We start from the raw sequence: 22,099 nt of genomic DNA on the forward strand, positions 1-22,099 counted from the left end.
ATATAATAATAACACTAACCCAAATTTGATATCTCTCACATTTGGATATTTGGATAACTGGGCAGAATGGAATGTGATTGGAGAAGGAGAAGAAGAAGAAGAGTGTAACAGATTCACTATAATGCCACGTCTTCAACATTTGACAATCTTGGATTGCCCAAAGTTAAAGTCGTTGCCGAACTTCCTTCGTACAACTCCATTACGAAATTTGAAGATGGACCAACATCCAATTCTCATTGTACGCTGCAAAAGAGGGATAGGAGAGGAGTGACCCAAGATTTCCCACATCCCTTGCATAGAGGTAACTTCGTCTTTTATTTTGCAATATATCAATATTAAATTAATAAAAATTTTACTTGTCTACCAAAATTTCCCACGCCATTTGAATTAGGCGTTTTATATTATATATTGTTTAGATTCGGCTATTCTATGATTTATCTAAAATTGCTCAATAAATATCCAAATAAATATCCTTAAAAATCTCATTCATTTGCATATGTATGGACATAAAACAGATCCAATGTCTACCTATATCTTTCTATTTCATTTACGGTTTCCTATTTATATGGGTTTTCCTCGTTTTGAATTTCAATAAAAATCTTCAATATCCTATAAAAAAAATAATAATAATAACATCCAAAGTTAAAAGCATAATATAACAACAATAGCATAAGAAAGTCCTTGGAAATCATTGAATATATCCATGCATGTAATCTCAAATATCTTGTAATTCTTTAACACATGAAGCATAATATTCTTTCATATACAAATAAATGGGATTATAATAGATCACAAGACATCCATAAACTCTTGATATCACGAGTTCGTTGTTCAAAGCGGCTACGAGAAGCCAAAAATGTCAATTCAATACCAATTGAAGGATAATGATAATAACTACATGTCCAAGAGTGCCAAACTAATTGTCTTCACAGTTTCTTTTTAATTTTTTGGTTGATTTCACAGTTTCATTATTTCTTTATTTACATTTCTCTTTGATCATACAATGATATTTTAAGTTTCAATATTCAAAAATTTCTCTTATCTTTTCTCTCAACACATTCTTACAATAGATACAGTAAGTTCCCAAGTTCCCAACATGCTTAAGCCATGATTGAATTCAAAGTCTAATTAGGGTTTTACTTAATGGGAGTAGATATAGCTCAAGAGCAGCTTTTGTGGTTTATGAGAGGTAATCTAACTTGATTTACCATTTTATTGATTTTTGTTTTTGTTTTTTTTTTCTCCTCCTTTTTTATGGATTTAAAATTGGAGTTTTTTAAGTTCCCTAATTTTGAATGGACTATGTGATATCAAGAAGAATTTGCTAAAAAATTATAATTTATACATTTGAAACTTGTGTTAAACAGTACTCTTTTCTACAGGAAATTTGGAGTACCCTCAAAAGATTTTGCGGCTAGACCTCCTAAAATCATTGACAATGTCATATCTAGCTCATCTCCTAGTGTAATCTATGTTTAAATCTCAAAAAAATCTTCTTCTGTTTGTCATTCATGTTTGCAGCTGAAAGACTCGCCAGAGTCTTAATAATCTTGATTCAGCCAGTTTGCTAAAGGTCAAGTCAAAAATTTGGTTTTAGCAGCAGGTTGTTTATATAATTTAAATTGTTTGCATGTGCACTTTTGTGCGGACCAGTCATCAAACGATCAAAAAGCCTAAATGGCTAGTGCAGCTGATATATATATTCAAGTGGCCGTTGGTACTGTTAGCTTGGTTCATGAAGGATTTATGCCTTGAAGTTGATTTGTAATTGTGATATAATCCTTTTGACATCTGAGGAGTTCATACAGTGATTCAATTGCAATGTAGAGTTTGTGAAGTATTGTATTGAGAATTGTGTATACACCAGTTACCTTTTTTCTTGTTTCTTTTTTCATTAGCAGTACTAAACTCTTTTTTCATTTATGCCATCAGAGATTTGGGGAATGAGAACCAGATTGGTGTTGCCGCATTCCCTAGAGATGGTGCCTGTTAAGAAGATGATATTGATTTCATAAGGTTTCTAGGTAGGTGTATGCATATCCCGGGCATATGGAAGCAGTAATATTGTTGGATTGCCTTTAGCCTCAATTCATTATAATGCGACAATGCAATAATGTTCTTACATCCAGCATACAGAAAAACTTACTATGATATTCAGTATGGTGTGCTCCTTATTGGGATGTGTTTGAGCATACAACTACAATTGCCCTTTTCTAGAAAAGGGCAATAGAAGAGAAGTTTGCTGATTTTTTCAATTGATACAATCATTTTGGTGTCAAAGTAAAAAATTCCTGTTGGATTTGCTGTAGTAAACCTATTATTGAAATTTTTTATTTATCAAGCTTTGCTCTTAATGGTTTTTTTTTTAATCCTTTCTTCCGGAAATTACAACCTTGTTTGTTAAACTTATGCAGTCTAAACTTATTGGAGAAGCGTAGTTTATGCTGGTGAAAATCATTAAGCAAGGATGCCCCACTGTGGTCATGTCTTATATTCTGGTGCAAGATGGCTAATTGAGAAAGCTATATTGGCAGAATGGCAAAGCTCTATAGGGCAAAGCCACAAAGCTCCCTTTCTCTCCTCCCTGAAGCTTTGTCCTTATTTACAGAGCTCTATACTTAATTCATAGACACAGGAAGAAGACTCCCTTGTCTGGAATTCTCCCAATAAGCTGATCAGACAAGGCCCTGGACTTCCCTTCACTACCAACCCCTGCCCTTAAGATTCCTCACCGCCTGGGTATGAAGATCCCTCACTGCCTGGTTATGTTTTCAAAAGGCTTAAATTGCTAGTGCAGCTGAAATTCAAGTGTTGTTGGTCCTATAATCATGGTTCATGAAGGATTTATGCCTTGAAGTTGATTTGTAATTGTATTATAATCCTTTTGACATCTTAGGAGTTCATATAGAGATTCAATTGCATTGTACAGCTTGTGAAGTACTGTATTGAAATTTTGTATACACCAATTACCTATAAATATATATATATATATATATATATATATATATTTATTCATTAGTAGTAGTGTTGAACATGATCGAAAGTCCTGATTTTCTCAAATCTCTTGAAACTATGTTGTTTTGTGTGTAGATTTTTAATTATTATTTTTTTAGAAGTTGCAATAATGTATGTTCAGCACTATAAAACAATCTTACCTGCCTTTTTTTATTAAATTGTTTTATGCTATCTGTTTATTTTCTCATTCCTTTAACTTGTTTATTGTTGCACAGCTTGCTTAAGAGGGAATTGTTATGCAAATGACTGAAAATTTATTTTATGGCACCATAATTGGGAGAACAGGAAATGTCAGTGGCACCTTTGAAACTGTCTACAGCATTCAGGATCCGGTAATCTACTAAAAATATCTCCCCTGCCATTGGTAACTTAAGATTTAACTTTACATAGCTGCCTCTACCTTCGAAAATGCTCCAATATATCTGTTTGATAATTGATAATTTTCATTTGAATCTCATCAGTTTTGCTTAATGGGAGTGGACATAGCTCAAGAGTGGCTTTTGTGGTTTATGAGGTAATGCAATTTGATTTACCATTTTTATTGGTTTTTTGTATCATGGAATTAAATTGGAGTTCTTTTAGTTCCCTAATTTTGAAAGGACTGGATTACGTGATATCAAGAAGTTGCTACAAAATTATAATTTATACATTTGAAACTTGTATTAAAAAGTACTCCTCTCTATAAGAATTTTGGAGAACCCTTAAAAACTTTTGTAGCTGCGCCTCCTAAAATCATTGACAATCATATCTAGCTTGTCTCCTACTGTAATCTATGATTAAATGTCAATGCAATCTTCACCTGCTTGTCACTCATTTATCAGATCATAGACAAAGTCTTTTAGTTTTTACAATTTGCATTATACCAACTGATTAACATATATACTACGGACAGATTATTTATAAAAGGAGAGGAAGATCAATCTCCAAAAAAAGAAAAGAAAAATCATCTGGGAGGTCAAGGATTTAGTTGAGGAACAAAATGAGCACGAGCCAATCAGAAAGAAAAGTAAGGAAGGTAAAGCCTCTAAATATATCATATGTGATATATTTTTCCCTTAACTTCTGTTTTGTTTGTTTGATTGTTAAATCAATAGTTATTGCTGCTTCTTATTTAAATAAAGTTTTTGGTAGCTGTGTTTTATTGTAGAAATTAGAATCATATTTTTTGGGTTATTTTTATGCTCCTCATCTTGCTTAGGAAATAAATATTGTTGCAATGCATAGTAGTAAAAATTTTACTCCAGTAATCGGCATTCTATGGTAGGAAATAGTCTGTCCTACTAGTGACCCTAAAATTATAAATAAGAACAAAAAAGTAGTGATTCTGACCATGCTTTTGATTGCTTGTGTGTAGCTCATGATGCTCATTATAGCTACTTGAAGTAGAGGTTGGCTACTATATATTTATTTTAGATCATTATCATTTTTGTACATAGTGATTAAAAGTATTATAATTCTAATCATTTAAAAAAGTATGCTTTCCTTGCAAAATTCTTTCTAATCATGTTTTACCCTGAATAAGCCCTAAATCCCTGCCACTAGGGGGGTAGGGGACTGGGGCGGGGGGAATCCACACTTGCAAGAGACCTTGGAGGACAAAGAAAGGATGTTTAGTGCGCACTTGGGGATGCAATCATGGATTTTGAACTTTTTCCCTTTTTACATACTAATTTGCCAAAGACCACCTTCTCAAAATTTGTCCTTCAAATATTGCTCTATTTGGCATGCAACTATTTAGTTTCTTATATCTCTTTCTACATTAATTTGTTGGGTATGGTTCACTCATGCTGAGCATCATTCCACCATGTGGTTATGTAAGTTTTAAATCATAGTCAACAAATTGCAAGGTACTGGGGATTAATAGATCTAGGCAATGTTTTCATTTTCCGTATTGTTTTATCAATGGCTGATTTATCTCAATCTGGCACGATTAGAATTTTTCTATACATTGGCGGCTAGCCTTTGGCCTCAATTCAATATAATGCTGCAATGCAATAATGGTCTTACCTCCACGACATAGAAAAAATTTACTACAATATTCAGTGTGGTGTACTTTTTATTGAGAATTTGCTAGAATCTATGGGTGGGGAATCAAAGATTGATCTTGGGATGTGTTTGAGCTTAAGAATATGACTGCCCTTTTCTAGAGAAGGGCAACAGAAGAGAGGTTTGCTGATTATTTAATTGATAGAATTATTTTGATGTCAAAGTAAAAAATTTCTGATGGATTTGCTGTAATAAACCTATTGCTGGAATTTTTTATTTCTCAAGCTTTGCACAAAAGTTTATTTATATATATATTCTGCTCTTTTCCATGAAGCTACTACCTTGTTTGTTGAACTTATGCAGTCTTAGTTTATACTTATCAGAGAAGCATAGTTGATGCTGGTGAAAATCATAAGCAATGATGCCCCTCAGATGGTTGTCTTACATTCTGGTGCAAGATAGCTAATTGAGAAAGCTCCATATGCAGAATGGCAACAAAGCTTTCTTTCTCTCCTCCCTGTAGCTTTGTCCTTGTTTACAGAGCTCTATACTCAATTCATAGACTCAAAAATGCTTACAGATGAAGCTTCAATGAACATCCTGAATGTGACTTCCCATTTCTTTTAGTTGTTTGAATGTGAATGACTAATTATCAAGTTTGTCATAATAAGGACATGATTTTTAAAGTACTAAATTGCTGGTGCTAAGAGGAAAATTTTATTTGTAGAAGCAGATAATAAATATATACTAATCATTGAATCAGCCAGTCTGCTAAAAGTCAAAGCAACAAGGTGGCTTTAGAAGCAGGTTGTTTATATATTTAAGTTATTCATGTGTGCTGCACTTTTGTGTAGGCCTCTAATTAGATAATCAAAGCGTAACTTGTTGATAAGATGATGAAATGGATTATTAATCAAAGGTGTAGTTAAATCTTAGAAACGGTGTCTTTAGAGATTAATGTATCCCAGTGCTACTATTGTGGAGTCAGTTTGTTAGAAGTTCTTGGAATTGGTTAGAGGTTGTGGTCATAAAAATTAGATACTCATATTTTGTTTAATTGAGATCCATAGCAGATAATAAACATACACTAATTATTGGCATCTGAATTGACACTTCTTCATGTACAAAGTGGTGATGTAAGGGAATGGATTCGAACTACAGATTAGTAGTATATTGTAATTATTTCTTAAAAAACAAATTGTGATCCATAGCAGATGATAAATATATACTAATCTTTTTTCTTTTTTATAATTCAGTAATTACAATTTACAACAATAAAAGAGGGAGATCTAACTAATAAAAAATATTGTAACAAACTATGCCACTTAACTATTAGTCTTTTTGCAATACTTATCATTTAGTATGAACAAAGTATTATTGATTCTTGTGGAAATAAACAACTCAGGGTTAGAGAAGGTAGATCCAAAGGTTGGAAACTCGTTTTCCCACCACATGTTGCAAGCGTAAAAAATAAGGATCCAACTAATCTTCTAATTTTATAATATTGCAACATTAGTTGGGAAACCGAGTTTCCAACCTTTGGATCTACCTTCTTTAACCCTGAGTTGTTTATATATATATATACATATATAATAACATGATTTTTTGTTTGGGTTTCAACATTTTGTGTATTAAAATTTCCTCACACAAATTCTTAAATTCTATAAAATACTTCTATCTTTTAGTTAAATAATTTTAAATTAAAAAATACAAACTGCTTAAAAGAGTAATTTACTATTCCTAAGTTTTAGGTTTTTTCTTTTATCTTCTCCATTTGGCCTAAAACTTAGGATTATTTTTATCTCATTTTTTAAAATTATTTCACGTTACCTTACCTTTTTTTTTCCTTTTTTCTTTTTTATAAAAGAAATCCTTACCTCTTTCTTTTAAAAAAAAAAATACACATGATTATAATACTAAACCAAAAAAACAAATAAATAAAAAAGAGTATTATTGCACACACAAAGCACGTGTGATGAGTCTAGTATATTAATAATAAGATTCCCTATTTGAGTTTCATGATTTTGCGTACTAAAATATCCTTATAAAAATTCTTAAATTTTATAAAATACCCCTATCTTTTAGTTAAATAATTTTAAAATTAAAAATATAGACTGGTTAAAAAAGTAATTTACTATTTTTTAAAAAGTTCCTAAGTTTTAGGCTTTCAAAATTTTATCAACTCTCATGTAGAGAAAAATCTTGAAAATTAGGACATTATTTCTATCTTACTTTTAAATATTATTTCCCTAAACCCAAAATTAAAAATTAAAAAAAATATACAATTATAACGGGTACCTTTAGGGCAATTATTAATAAACCATTTTAGGAAAGTTTTTTATACCACTTTTATGGAAATGTGAATAAGTTGTCAAAACATTAATTTCTTTTTTCTCTTTTCCCATAAAAACTTTCCTAAAACTATATACGATAACAAATGCCCTTAAAGCGTTCGTTAACATTTCCTTATATATATATATTAACAAAAAGAAAGTTGGGATCCCAAGATTCATTTCTCATAAATAATGACTACTGGATACATCCTTGTTGGAATCGATGAACTGTATTTAGGGCAATCCGGAGTCAAATCATATTTTTTAAAACAAATGGTAAGAGTTTAGGAGAAAGCAAGAATATATTTTTATTCTTGTTGGAACCAATAATGTTACAAACAACTTCTTCTTCTTCTTCTTTTATTTTATTTTTATTTTATCAAAAAAAATTTCTTATTTTCTTTTATAAGAAACTAATTGCAGACCCACACGATGCGTGGGAATATACAACTATTTTGTAATATGGTATAATGTATAATTTATTCTATAAAATGTACTTTAGATATTATTTCTAAAATTATTTTTCATCTCTCTATCTCTACAAATATATCATTCTATTATTTTGAGTTTTTTTTTTTTGAAAAACTTAGGTGCATTTGACTGATATTATTCCATCTTTTCTTTTGACATAAAATATAGAAATTCTATTCGTTTTTCAAGTGATCTATAATATTCAAATTTTTGTATAGTGTGTTATGGATTTTTTTTCCTACAACTAAAATTTTTATGTTCCAAAATTAATTATTTGAATTTCTTATTTTCTTAAAAAGATTATCATGATAACCAAATCTCATCACAAATTTACAATTCATATTACTCAAATAATTTATAGAGACATTCAAATACATAATCATCTCACTTCTAAAATATCTAAAAATTAATTGAAACCAAAACTATAAGAGGGATAGAGAGTACATGTGATAAATAGCCTTAAAAACACACCACCAAAGTGTATCATCCAAAAGTAGAGACACAAAAAAAAATTCATCAATCTAAAATAGAGTTGCAAGAAATAATTAATAAGAGAGAGAGAGAGAGAGAGAGAGAACAATCACCTTTTTTTGGAAGAGAATGTGAGACAAAAAAAATTATATAAAAAAAGACGAGTAGAAGAATATTCAAAAGAAATGTATAGTTGTAAATATCAAATTATCCAAGTCATTCTATGTAGTACAATATCATTAAATCATTCTATGATTTCATAAGATAACATGTAACAAACAAAGAAAATAAAATTAAAAAGATCAAAAATTAAAATATAACCAAATCATATCAACCTAAGGTAGAGTTAAGCATAAAAATTCATCAATTTAAAGAATTAAACATCCATCAAAGAAAGAATATATATATATATATATATATATATATATATAGAGAGAGAGAGAGAGAGAGAGAGAGAGAGGTATATATTGTTATCTCATTAGAAATTCATTATATCACCAATAATCTTTCACATGTTAGGTATATATTTTAGTATTTATTCTCTTGATACCTTAAAAATAAGCAAACAAGAAAAGTATAATAGGACAGCGTAGCACATAGAAGTTGGGTTTAAGTTATGACCGAGTTCGTAGCATGTGCTTTAACCATCAAACGTGCCATGTTCCCATGCAAACTTACATACGACTTAAGAGCAGTTTTATATATATAAAATTACAGTTGGTGTCTTGGGCATGTGTTAAGATAAGAATCTACAATTCCCAATGTAAAGCTTTTTTTTTATTTGGTTTCCCACCTCCCTTAAATCAAGTGCTTCCAATGTGAACGTGACATGTTCCCATGCTACCGATCACTGCATCAATATCTTTTAATTATTTTGTGCCCCTGACTGAGTGCATTGTTTCTGGCCTTGCCAATCCATTATAAGAGGTGGAAAGTAAAAGAGCAGTACATTTGATCTATCAACCAGTTTTCATCTACTCTTTCAGTCTCTTGGATTATCCAAACAAATTTCCATTTTCAAGTATGGCTCGTGCTCTAGTTTCTGCAATTGCCAAGGAGCTTGGTTCCATCATTGCTTCAGATCTCAGGTTGACTGTAAGTGTCAAGGAAGAAGTCCAAAAGCTTGAAAGCAAATTCCGCACCATCCAGGCAGTGCTCAACGATGCAGAGAAAAGGCAACTGAAGGATGAAGCTGTGAAGCTTTGGTTAGATAAGCCCAAAGACGTATCCTATGAGATGGATGACGTGTTAGATGAGTGGAACACCGCCATGATCAAAGCAGATATTAAGAAACAAGAAAAAGAAGAAGAAGAGAAGAAGAGAAAGCTGAAACTAGTACTGCTAAGAAGAGGAAGGTATGGCCCCTTATCAACTTTAATTTCTCACTTCCTAGTCCTTTTCAGCATCGTGATATTGCTCATAAGATAAAAGAACTAAATGAAAAATTCGATGAGATTAACAAAGAGAGAGAGACATATGGATTTGAATTGACTAGGGGCATTGAAGAAGTTGAACGACCAAAAACTACTTCCTTTGTTGATGTTTCTGAAATTTTAGGTCGTGATAAGGTTAGGAATGACCTAGTAAGCATCCTACTGGGCAAGGGTAGTGTAGATGAAAGAAGCCCCTATGTCATCTCTTTAGTGGGAATGGGTGGTATTGGAAAAACGACTCTAGCCCAACTAGCTTACAATGATCATGATTTGAAGTCCCATTTTGAAAAAAGAACGTGGGTTTGTGTTTCCGAACCTTTTGATCAGTGTAGGATTGCCAAAAAAATCCTTAAATCTATTGAAGAGGTAATGTAACTTGTTTACTATTTTATTGGTTTTCTTTGTTTTTTGTTTTTTGTTTTTTATGGATTTAAAATTGGAGTTTTTAAGTTCCCTAATTTTGAAAGGATTGGACTATTTGATATCAAGAAGAATTTGCTAGAAAATTATAATTTATACATTTGAAACTTGTGTTAAACAGTATTCATCTCTGTAGGAAATTTGGAGTACCCTCAAAAGCTTTTGCCGCTACAACTCCTAAAATCATTGACAATGTCATCTCTAGCTCATCTCCTAGTGTAGTCTATGTTTAAATCTCAAAACAATCTTCTTCTGTTTGTCAATCATGTTTTCAGATTTTAGACAAAGTCCTCTACTTGTCACAAATAGCATTCGACCAACAGATTAACATATACCTTGTGGGCAGCTTATTTCTGACGGACAAGGAAGATAAGATCAATCTCAAAGAGGAAACCCCATCAAGGACGTCAAGAATTCAGTTGAGGAAGGAAATGAACATGATCTTGACACCACCACTCACAAAGGAAATCGAGGAAGATGATGCCTCCCAAATATATTATATGGTATATTTTTCATTTAACTTCCATTTTTCTTGTTTGGTTGTCAAATCCATACTTATTGCTGCTTCTCATTTGAATAGTCTTTGATTGCCCTGTTTTGTTGTAGGAATTAGGTTTATATTTTCTGGATTATCTTTATGCTCCTCATATTGCTTATGAGTTAAATACGTTGCAAGGCATAGTAGTAAAGTTTGCTGTAGGAATTAGCACTCTGCTTCTGGAGTCTGTCCTAGCAGTCACCTTTTATTTTTTAGAAAAAAAAAAAAAAAAATCATTCTGACTACTACTTTGATTGCTTGTGATGCTCATCCCTTGTTTGTTGCATAGACTTTGAAATTTATCTTAACATGTCATAGATTCTTGAAATTAAGGTTTGGCCACTATGTATAATTACTTTAGATTATTACATTGATGTCCATTGTGATTAATAGTAGTATAATTCTAATCATTAAAAAAGTTAGCCTTCTTTGCAAACTTCTTACTTCTGATAATGCTTGTTACCCTGAATAAGCCCTAATTCCAGCCACTAGAAAACATTCCTTGCTTTGCAATAGGCCTCTGAGGACAGAGAAAGAATGTTCAGTGAGTGCTTGGGGATGCGAGCATGGATTTTGAACTGCCAAGGGAAGTAAGTTTTTCCTTTTACCTTACTAATATTGCCAGTGACCAAATTTTCTTGAATTTGTCCTTCATTATTCCTCTGCTGGCTTTATAGGTTCTCTGTTTGGCATGTAACTATTTAGTTTCGTATAACTTTCTCTTCATTAATCTGTTGGGTATGGTTGTCGCTAGTGATTCAGATCACAGAAGAAGCTCATTAATCTAGTAGCCAGCGAGTGTTTGAAGTTATAAGCACGGAGAATGGTGTAGTGCACTGTAGTGTTGAGTTTTATAGTGATGAACATCTTTTGACCTCAGATTTCATATATTGACGCCTTAATGTCATCTATTTTCTCCTCAACATCAGGGTTATTACACTGAAGGTTTGCATTTTTCTTTCCTTTGTTTTTTTAAATTCTCATAATTAAGGTGCTTTTCTTTTAGCCTTTTTAAGTTATCTAGGAGGTATATTTGTGTGTGTAATCCTCATTATGTAGTTCTATATGATTCCAATAAAATAGCTCAACACCATTCAACCATGTGGTTATCTAAGTTTTAAATCATAGTCAACAAATTGGAAGTTACTGGGGATTAAGAGGTCTAGTCAAAGCTTACATTTTCCATATTGTTACTTCTCAATTGCTGATTTTATCTCAGTCACGCACTGTTTGGAATTTTGCTAAACCTCTAGCATCAATTAAATAAAATGCTACAGTGCTATAATGGTTATGTCAAGCACAGAAATTTACTACGATATTCAGTATGGTGGTGTACTAATTGAGAATTTGTGGGTGGAAAATCAAAACACCATATTGATCTTGCGATGGGTTTGAGATTTAGACTATAATAGGGAAATAGAAGAGAAGTTTGCTGAATATTTTTAATTGTTAGAATCATTTTCATGTCAAAGTAAAATATTTCGTTTGATTTTCCATAACAAACCTGTTGAAATTTTTTAATTCTCAAGCTTTGCTTTTGTATTTTCTGTCCTTTGTCCTGAAGCTACGACCTTCTTTGTTGACCCTATGCAGTCTAAACTTATTGGAGAAGTGTAGCTTATGCTGGTGAAAATCATTAAGCAATGATGCACCTCATATAGCCATGTCTTACATTTTGGTGCAAGATAGCTAATTTAAAAGGCTCCATATGCAGAACGGAAAAGTTCTATATATCAAAACAACAAAGCTCTGTTTCTCTCCTCCCCGAAGCATTGTCATTGTTTACAAAGTCATGGACACAAAAAGGCTTATAGATGAGGCTCCAATCAACATCCTGAATCTAACATATCATGGATGTCAAGAAGAAACAATGTCAAGCAGTGACATATGTAAATTCTTGTTTCCATGTTCTTTTGTTGTTTGAATGTGAATGACTGGTTATCAAGTTTGTCATCATAGATACGTGATTTCGAAAGTACATAGATTGCTTTTGTTAAGAGGAAAATTTTATTTGTATTCTTTCAAATTTCAGCTTTATGATCATTAACAACCAAACAAAAAATATTGCAGCTGAAAGACGTGCCGGAATCTTAATATTCTTGAATCAACCAGTTTGCTAAAGGTCAAGTCAACAATTTGGCTTTAGAAGCAGGTTGTTTGTATATTAAAATTGTTCGCATGTGCACTTTGTGTGGACCAGTAATCACATAATCAAAAGAGCCTAAATGGCTAGTGCTGCTAATGTATATTCAATTGCTGTTGGTCCTGTTAGCTTGGTTCATGAAGGATTTATGCCTTGAAGTTGATTTGTAATTGTTATATAATCCTTTTGACATCTGAGGAGTTCGTACAGTGATTCAATTGCATCGTAGAGCTTGTGCAGTGTAGTGAGAATTTTGTATACATCAGTTACTCTCTTTTTTTCATTAGCAGTAGTAAACTCTTTTGTCATTTATGACTTTAGAGATTTGGAGAATGACAACCAGATTGGTTTAATAGCATTTCCCTAGAGATAGTGCCTGTTCAAAGAAAATGATTTTGAACAAATTATGTCAGTAGCTATGAAAAAAGAATTACAAAAATATTGCGTCCCAAGGAAAGAGTGTATCATGTCACCTTGTGTTTGAAAGATTATCACTTTTAGAGAAAGTTTACGGGTCCAACTTTTTTTCTTTTGAAAATTTAATAATTGCAATAGGAGAAAGTCATTTGAATCCTGAAAGTTTCTGTTGAAAATATCAGATTGTACTAACTAGTTGAGCCATAAGACTCTTTGTTAGGACACAATTTTTGTACCATAATTTCTAGTGCAATTGTGATACATGCGATTGTGAATGAAAGAGTAAAAATGGTGAGTCAATCAATATGATAGTAATGGTTCTTAAATCACAGTCACATGTGTTATTAAATTGGGGCAAAAAATGTAAAGATGAGATCTGTTATTTTTATTTCTCACTAACATGCACTGTTACTAATGGAAGTGCCTATAAAGTGAAGCGGCAAATGATGATGCTGTGTGAAAACATAATAACGATGAAGCATGGAGAAAAAAAAAGCTGATATGCTCCAAAGCGAGGCAATTGGAATTTCCTTTCAAATCGCAAAGTCTATTGGCCACTGCAGCTCAAAGTCAGCTATGATTCTATACGTTTTAGACTCCTATAAAACTAGATTGTTTAACCTAATTAATTAACCAAGTGAATACTTAGGTTTATTATTCAGATCTAGGTTAAAACAAAACAATCATATCATGCAAAGCAGTGGAAATAGAAAGAATACAATGATATGATGATTCAGGAAAACCATATCGGTAAAAAACCTTAGAAGGATTTGACCTAGCTATCATCAAGGTAAAACAACAAATCTACTATGAAAAAATTGAAGTTTGTACGATAGCAACTTAGACCACTAACATCCTATTGCTATCTCGAGTAGAAAACTTACTACCACGACCCCATGATAGCTTCGAGTCCATGGACTACTTCTTTCTTTGGCCTTTGCAAAACACAAACACCCACGTTTGTGACTTTAAGATCCTACTCAAAGGTTTAGCAACAGAAACTCTCCTGTTTGTGACTCCAAGACCACCCTTGAAGGTTTAGATCATCAGTACCTTTGATGACTAGAGAAGGCAGCAACTTCTACAACACCGAATCTGGAGATTCTTCAAGTAATAACACCAGTAGAAGATATGAGAGAGCTTTTTAGGAACAAAACCCTAAATACAAAGAGGCACAAGATGCACTCTAATCTCTCTAAAAAAAACTCTAAAAACCTCTCTAAGGTTAGCTTATAATGTCCTTTAAATAGTGGAAAAAACGGCTCACGATTTGGGCTTCAAACAGTCAAGTTATGGTTTTCTTACGTTTGTTGATTTTTGCTGATATGCGACTTTCGATCGATCAAGTACCAATTGAATGCCTTTCGATCAATCAAGTACCAATCGAACGAAACAGATTGTTACTCAATTTTTTTCATCCCGAGCATGAGTTTTTTGCCTTGGACTTCACTGTAGACCATTCTAAACCAATGAGACTTAGTTTTTGTCATGGTTTGCCATACAAACTCAAAACCTAACAATCCCCCCCTTTGGCAATCCGTGACAAAACACACATACAACATAATGCCCATATACAATTAAATGCCCAAATACATCACAAATTCCAATCTAAGACTCCTAACCTGGAAGTTGCAATAAGAGGTAGAAGGTCTTGATCAGAATGTACCTGTCTTTCCTGAAAACACTCAAAAGAACACATAAATGCATGTGTGGAAAGAAAGACATATAAACAATAATATGAAACACAATATAAAAACAAAAGTAAATTCTAACTCTCCCTCTAAGTTAGATACATCAAAAAGTTTTTATATTCTCTCCATTTCAAAAACAATTTTATCTTCCCCTAAACAAAACATTTTAAAATCTTTTTAAACAAGATTCCCACATTTCATCTATTTCTCCCCCTTTTTATCACGTGTTGACAAAGATAACTCAAACAAAGAGTAAACAGAAAACATACGCAACAAAAGTTAAGAGAACATAGAGAATCAAGGAAACAAATGAATCCAACTCTATAGAGAATAGAGAAAACTCCCCCTATGAAGAGCAAAGGTTAAAAAAAAAAAAAATTTTCTCCCTCTATAAAAAAAGGAAAAACAAAACAAGTTTTGGGAAAAAACAGTTTTGGGGAAAATTTAGGAGGTGAAGAAAAATAAAAAGACATAAACCAAACTTAAAAATTAAGTTGAGGATACACATGAAGAAAAATATTATCTCTTTCAATAAATGCAAACTTGACACTATGTGACCTATAAACAGTTGCATGAGTAGAAAAAATATTTGCACATTGATTATCCACCATATCTCTTAAGAAAAATATTTTCTATAGTTCACACATAAAAATAGCATATACTAGAAAGTACAAAGGACTCAAAAATTAATCAATCAATTTTTAAATCAAGTTGAGTACCCAATTTAGCAAAGTGTATGCATGGTATGTGTGAAAACAATGAGAGATATGATTGCTAAACTGCAAAATGGATACAGAAAACAATGCAATGCATGTGCATCCTAAACATAAATGATGCATAAAAAAAAATTGGTCAAAAGCTTAAAAACTAAAATTTTTTCAGTTTCGATTGATCGAGTGTCATTTGAATACCAATCGAGTCAAGCAGAAAGTCATGATTAAAAATCAAGGGATTTTCGATCGGTCGAAAAACAGATTTGATCGATCGAAATCCTAGAAAACAAATTTTTTGAAAAACAACAATAGATTTTGCAGAAACCACTCAAACCAAGTTATTTCATGGATGAAATGCATGACAGTGAGTTTAAAAGTTTTTCAAAAACATGAGTTTTCAACCCAGAACTTCAAAACAAAGCTTTTTAATCATTAAAAACATAATTTTTGCCAACCCTTAAACATATTTTGCATCAAACACCATAGAAAACATAATATTGGATGGCCACAACAAGATCACACACAATAACATGTACAAAGTTTAGCAAAGAGTAACTTGTGTAGTGTGTGCAGCTATCAAAAAGGTTGAGATACATGTGAGGAGATATGTGAATAGCAATTAAACACAATTTCTACAAAATCCATCACATACATTTAAAAGAGACTATCATTTAAAGAGTTACATCATATAATTCTCACATCTCTTAGAATAAAAGCTTGCAATCATGTAAGTTTCTTGATTTGCCTCATAATGTACACATTAATTTTATTTATTTTGAAATTTATTAAAATAACCAAGATAATGTACACACCAATTTTATTATTTAAACCGAGGCTACACCTTATGTTCTTTTTGTGCATGCGTTACATTTTCTCAAGTACAAAATCTTACAATATGCACTAAGGTGTTCATGATTGGCTAGTAAACAGTGGTGAGATGATTATTTATGTCTTTCTCATTAAGTTCAAGTTTAACAATCAAAGGCATGTGACTTCAAGATCAAGACAAAGTTATCAAAAACTATAAACATCTTTCCACACAACATGCACTACAAAGCTCAAACTAGTAAAGTGCAATAAAATAAGCTCATCCAAGCTAAACAGAGTACAAAAACAAGTTATGTAAAGATAATATGGCCAACCTTGATTACAAGTCCATGATATGTGATACAAAACACAAAAATCTTTTTAGTTTAAAAAAATTTATGACCCAAACTAAATGCACACATTATGCTTAATGTATAAAATGCAAATGCAATGCATGACAATGCAAAACTAAGCTATAGAGGGTACAAAAACAAAAAAATATTAATTTCTTAATTAACCCATGAATACATGTACAAACTAGTACATACTTATACAAGATTAGAAATAGCTTAGCACATATATTACATAAACTATTTAAGTTTCTCCACAATGTCAAGTATGTTCTAAATAAGAAAAAGATATTCTAATTCATGTAATCCTCAAAACAAATAAAACAAGACACAAAATAAAATATTTGTATCTTTTTGAAATTTTTCAATTTTTTTGGATTTTTGAATAATCAAAACAACCTAAGAAAATAAAACAACAAAAAACTAAAAGAAAACATGTCCATTAATAATTGAAAGAATTAAAACTTGGACAAGTAAGTAACACTTACCTTAGAGAATCTTTTCTCACCCATATAGCACGAGTCTTCGGCTTTGTAGGTGAAAATCCATGAAAAGCAGAGTGTATTTGAGGGGTTACACCAATCTTCTGAGAAAGACTAAAATCCTGCAATTTTCTTTCACAAGCCAACAAGTTCAAATTTTTCAAAAGAATATGAAACAATTTATATGGACTTATGGCAAGAGAAATATTATCACATATCCTAGATTGAAATACAGAATGTTTAAATTTCAATTTATGACAATTAGGACGAATGTGACCAGAGACACCACAAAAGTGACAAACAGGAACAAATTTAGGAACATCAGTATTCCTAACAGTAAATCTAGTCTCAGATTTTGGTTTTGCTTCAACAAAGAATAATTTGGTCTAATATGACCAACAACACCACAAAGATGACAGGTAGGCACAAAAACAGATTTCTTATGCTCTCTAATAGTAGGTTTAGACTTAGGTGTAGAAACTTCAGCGTCTACATCAGAACTTTTACCTTTGTCTAACCTAGCAAAATAATCATTTTCTTTATTATTCCTCTTGAAATGAGGGATATAAACTCTCTTAGTTTTAGGCTTAAGAGAAACAGAAACACTTCTGTTATCAACAGCAGGCTTGGTACTAGTCAAATTTTCAATTTTAGCCTTACATTCAACCAACTCTTGCTCCAAGTTTTTATCTTCTCATCTTGAGAGGAAATTTGATTTCTCAAAAGTTCATTCTTTTTATTAGATTCATCTAATCTAGTAACCAATTCATCTTTTTCAAGACTAGCCAATTTTAATTCTTCCTTGAATTTCTTAGCAATTTTCATATATTTCAATAATTCCTTACGGAGAGTTTCACAGGCATCAATAAGATCAACATAAACAACAGTGTCCTTTTTATTTAAATCATCACAATAAAAAATAGTAAGACACTTAAAATTATCCATGATAACAGGGATCAAGGATCAACTCTTAGATCAAAAAATCTACACACTAGAGCTAACCTGCTCTGATACCACTTATACGTTTTAGACCCCTATAAAACTAGATTGTTTAACCTAATTAATTAACCAAATAAATACTGAGGTTTATTATTCAAATCTAGGTTTAAAAAAAAAACAATCATATCATGCAAAACAGTGGAAATATAAAGAACACAATGATATGATGACTCAAGAAAACCAAATCGGTAAAAAACCTAGGGAGGATTTGATCTAGCTATTCTTAAGGTAAAACAACAAATCCACTATGAAAGAATTGAAGTTTGTAATAGCGACTTAGACCACTAACATTATATTGCTACCTCAAGTAAAAAACTTACTACCACGACCCCATGATAGCTCCGAGTCTACAAACTACTTCTTTCTTTGGGCTTTGCAAAATACAAACACCCACGTTTGTGACTTTGAGATCCCACTCAAAGGTTTAGCAACACAAACTCTCCTGTTTATGACTTCAAGACCACCATTGAAGGTTTAGATCATCAGCACCTTTGATGACTAGAGAAGGCAGCAACTTCTACAACATCGGATCTTGAGATTCTTCAAGTAATAATACCGGTAGAAGATATAAGAGAGCTTTTTAGGAACAAAACCCTAAATACAAAGAGGCACAAGATGCACTCTAATCTCTCTAAAAAAAACTCTAAAAAGCCTCTCTAGGGTTAGCTTATAATGTCCTTTAAATACTGGAAAAAATGGCTCGTGATTTGAGCTTAAAACAGTAAAGTTATGGTCTTCTTACGTTTGTTGATTTTTGCTGATATGCGACTTTCGATCGATCAAGTACCAATCGAATGCCTTTCGATCAATCAAGTACCAATCGAGTACCAATCGAACGAAACAGATTGTTACTCAATTTTTTTCACCCCGGACATGAGTTTTTTGCCTTGGACTTCACTGTAGACCATTCTAAACCAATGAGACTTAGTTTTTGTTATGGTTTGCCAACATTACAAACTCAAAACCTAACAAATTCAATCCACCGGAGGGTCCAGTCGATCCAGGAGTTCTTCAACAGGAGCTTCCATTTTCGCCTTCACCACTTCATTGAAGGGCGCAAAGTCACCCATTTTTTCACGCTCGACCACGTTACGGATGGTAGCAAAGCGAATGGTGTTGTTACTGTTATCATTTCGCTTGCTGGGGTCGGAGCCACAGATGCAGTTGAGCCACTCTTCCATGACAACGAAGGTGATGAGAATTCCATGGCCTTGTTTTGAAGATAATGACTTGCAGACACCCATCATGGCGTTGATGTGGCCTTGGCATGGGAAAGGTAGCGCCGCCACTTGCCGGACGGTGATTGATTCCATATATATGTATATATAGACACACTTAAACACACAAGGTATAGAGGGATGACTGAACTGATACAAAAGAAAGAAGATGAACAGTGCAATTATATTGATAGGCCTGTATTATCTTTCTAGTTTTGCTTCTCTGCCCTCAACATACCAAGCCTTTTATTGGCGATGGACCTCAAACTATTATACAATCTAGCATGTATTAACAGTAGACTCATGAATTATTTTATAGATATATGCTTCATTCGTAAAATATAAACAATGTTTCTTTAATCTCATTTGTGTCTTCCTTGATACCAGTATTCATGTTTGTCGGTTGTCACCACTTGGATTATATATAATTGAGAAGGAATTTTCAAAGTTATCTTAGGAGATGCATATGCAAGGAACAGACAAGGAAAGGTTATTGTAAAAATAAAAAATAAAAAGACAAGGAAAGGTTATGCTAAGAGTTAAGAAGAAGCTAGTCGCTGTAAATTATGTGATGTGCATGAAAGTTTTTTTCTTGAAGTTAATATATATATAACACATTATAGTTAAAAATTTTCTTTATTATGAAAATTAAAAGTAAAATATGAGTTCCAGTTAGCTTAACTAGTAAAATATTTTGTAGATGAATAAGAGAGATTAGAGTTGAATCCCGCCTATACCAAAAATCATTTGATGTCTTAGCTTGATGATAAAGAAAAATTATTAAGGAATAGACGCTATAGATTGAAATACTATCATAACTATAAATAAATAAATAGATAAAATATGTAAAACAAGACAAACTTTCTCAAGAACACAAAAGGTAAGTAGAGAAAATATTCATTTCTAAACAATATTTACTTACAAAATTTTGTGCATCATCAAAGTTCACTAGATATTGGAAATTAATATTGCTTAATAAAATTCATAAAATCCAAATTTCACACACTATATCCAAAAAAAAAATATGTTACCTATCTAAACATTTATAAATCAAGAATTGTTTTTTGAACATACACTTTTAGGATCCAAAACCTAATATAAACACAAATTGAAACAAAAAAGAATGCCAAAATAACATCAAAATTCAAACTTTCTCTCCCTAATCTCAAACCCAAATTAAAAAGAAATTAATGTCATAAGATATAGTATTTGTAATAATCAATTATTCAAATAATTGGTAAACACATTCAATACATAGCCAAGTCAAGCATTTTATAATATAAACTTAAATTCTCAATTTCAAAACAAGTATTTACCCAAACTTTATATATATATATATATATATATATATATATATATATATATATATATATATATATATATATATATTAATCCAAACAAAATTCATAAGAAAAGGGGCTTGTGATGGGGAATCAAAACACTAAAACATATCAACCTAAAGTAAAGTTGCAAGAAAGAATAAAAAAAAATGTGCTAAAAAAGGCAAATATAATAATTAATACATAGAAAAAAGAAGAAAACACAAAGAGAGAGAGAGAGAGAGAGAGAGAGAGAGAGATATTTTTTGTAGGAAGAATGTGGAATGAATTAGAGAGAAGTAATATGAAATTTATAAAAACAAAGATAGGAATAAGGAGATTTAAAAAGAGAGATGAAGAGTTTGAAAAAGAGTAACAGTGTGGTGAAGAACTATGGGGGAAGAAGAAGAGTTAAGAAAGGGAGGAAAGGGGTTGGAAGAATGATAGGGAGAAATAAAAGTCAATATACCAAAATTAATTACTAAACCTCCATTCTATATATTGTATATTTGTATGGATGTTAATATTTCTTTATATTCTATATTAAAAAAATTAATTAACATTGAAAGTAAATTTAAGGATGACATCTGTAATTGTTGAATACATTCACAAAGGGACACATGTAATCATTTGAAGAAAAAGGAGAACAAGTTTTTCATGGATAATTGAAAAAGGCAATAGAAGGCAAAACAACTTATGTAATCATTTGAAGAAAAAGGAGAACAAGTTTTTCATGGATAATTGAAAAAGGCAATAGAAGGCAAAACAACTTATGTATATATGTATTTCAGGGCCAAAATGGGCATTTGCCCATTTTACTTAAAAGATGTAGCGAAATGCCCCTGTTTTAAAACTCGATTTTTAGAAAATCTAGTTTTAATGAAAAACTCGATTTGATGAAAATCAAGTAATTTGAGAAATTTTGCATGGAACTTGAGTTCCATTTTTTTTTTTAAGTTTGATTTCACATAACTTGATTTTCTAAAAATCGAGTTTTTATTGAAACTCGATTTTTTAAAAATTGAGTTTAAAATAGGGGTATTTTGCTAGATAGTTTTAAAACATGGACATTTTGTTGGAAAGTTTTGGAAAAATGGGCAAATGCTCATTTTGGCCTGTATCTCAGTAAATTATGTGTTTTATACTTCTAATAATGACAAATTTTTAAGATTAATTTAAAATGTGGGTTTCAGTTAACTCAACTGGTAAAATCTCTGATGATTGAATAAGAGATTTGAGGTTTAATCTCCGCCTACACCAAAAATCAATTGATGTCTTGGTCTAATGATAAAAA

The 22,099-nt window shown here is 31.6% G+C and overlaps 1 protein-coding gene across 5 annotated transcripts; it reads left to right on the forward strand.

Annotated features, from left to right (window-relative positions):
- Positions 1-9,027: 9,027 nt before the first annotated feature.
- Positions 9,028-12,866, forward strand: LOC142629725 (putative disease resistance protein RGA4). Of its 5 annotated transcripts, none has more exons than XR_012843104.1 (5): positions 9,028-9,631; positions 10,476-10,632; positions 11,153-11,257; positions 11,422-11,612; positions 12,261-12,866. XR_012843104.1 is itself a non-coding variant. In XM_075803765.1 (3 exons), exons 1-3 carry the CDS (start codon positions 9,300-9,302, stop codon positions 12,589-12,591), a joined length of 699 nt encoding a protein of 232 aa, XP_075659880.1. In that variant the 5' UTR covers positions 9,028-9,299; the 3' UTR covers positions 12,592-12,866. The 5 variants fall into 5 exon arrangements, 2 of the variants coding, with proteins under 2 accessions (XP_075659880.1, XP_075659881.1); XR_012843103.1 differs by having other exon boundaries at positions 11,430-11,612; XR_012843105.1 differs by lacking the exon at positions 11,153-11,257.
- Positions 12,867-22,099: the final 9,233 nt, after the last annotated feature.

Source organism: Castanea sativa, chromosome 3, assembly GCF_040712315.1.
Source record: "Castanea sativa cultivar Marrone di Chiusa Pesio chromosome 3, ASM4071231v1".
Lineage (NCBI taxonomy): Eukaryota > Viridiplantae > Streptophyta > Magnoliopsida > Fagales > Fagaceae > Castanea > Castanea sativa.

Coding starts and splice junctions, on each gene's coding strand:
- LOC142629725 (XM_075803765.1), top strand. CDS start 9,300: ATGGCTCGTGCTCTAGTTTCTGCAATTGCCAAGGAGCTTGGTTCCATC. Junction 9,632..10,475: donor GTACTGCTAAGAAGAGGAAG/GTATGGCCCCTT, acceptor CCTTGTGGGCAG/CTTATTTCTGACGGACAAGG. Junction 10,633..12,381: donor CCTCCCAAATATATTATATG/GTATATTTTTCA, acceptor CTCCATATGCAG/AACGGAAAAGTTCTATATAT.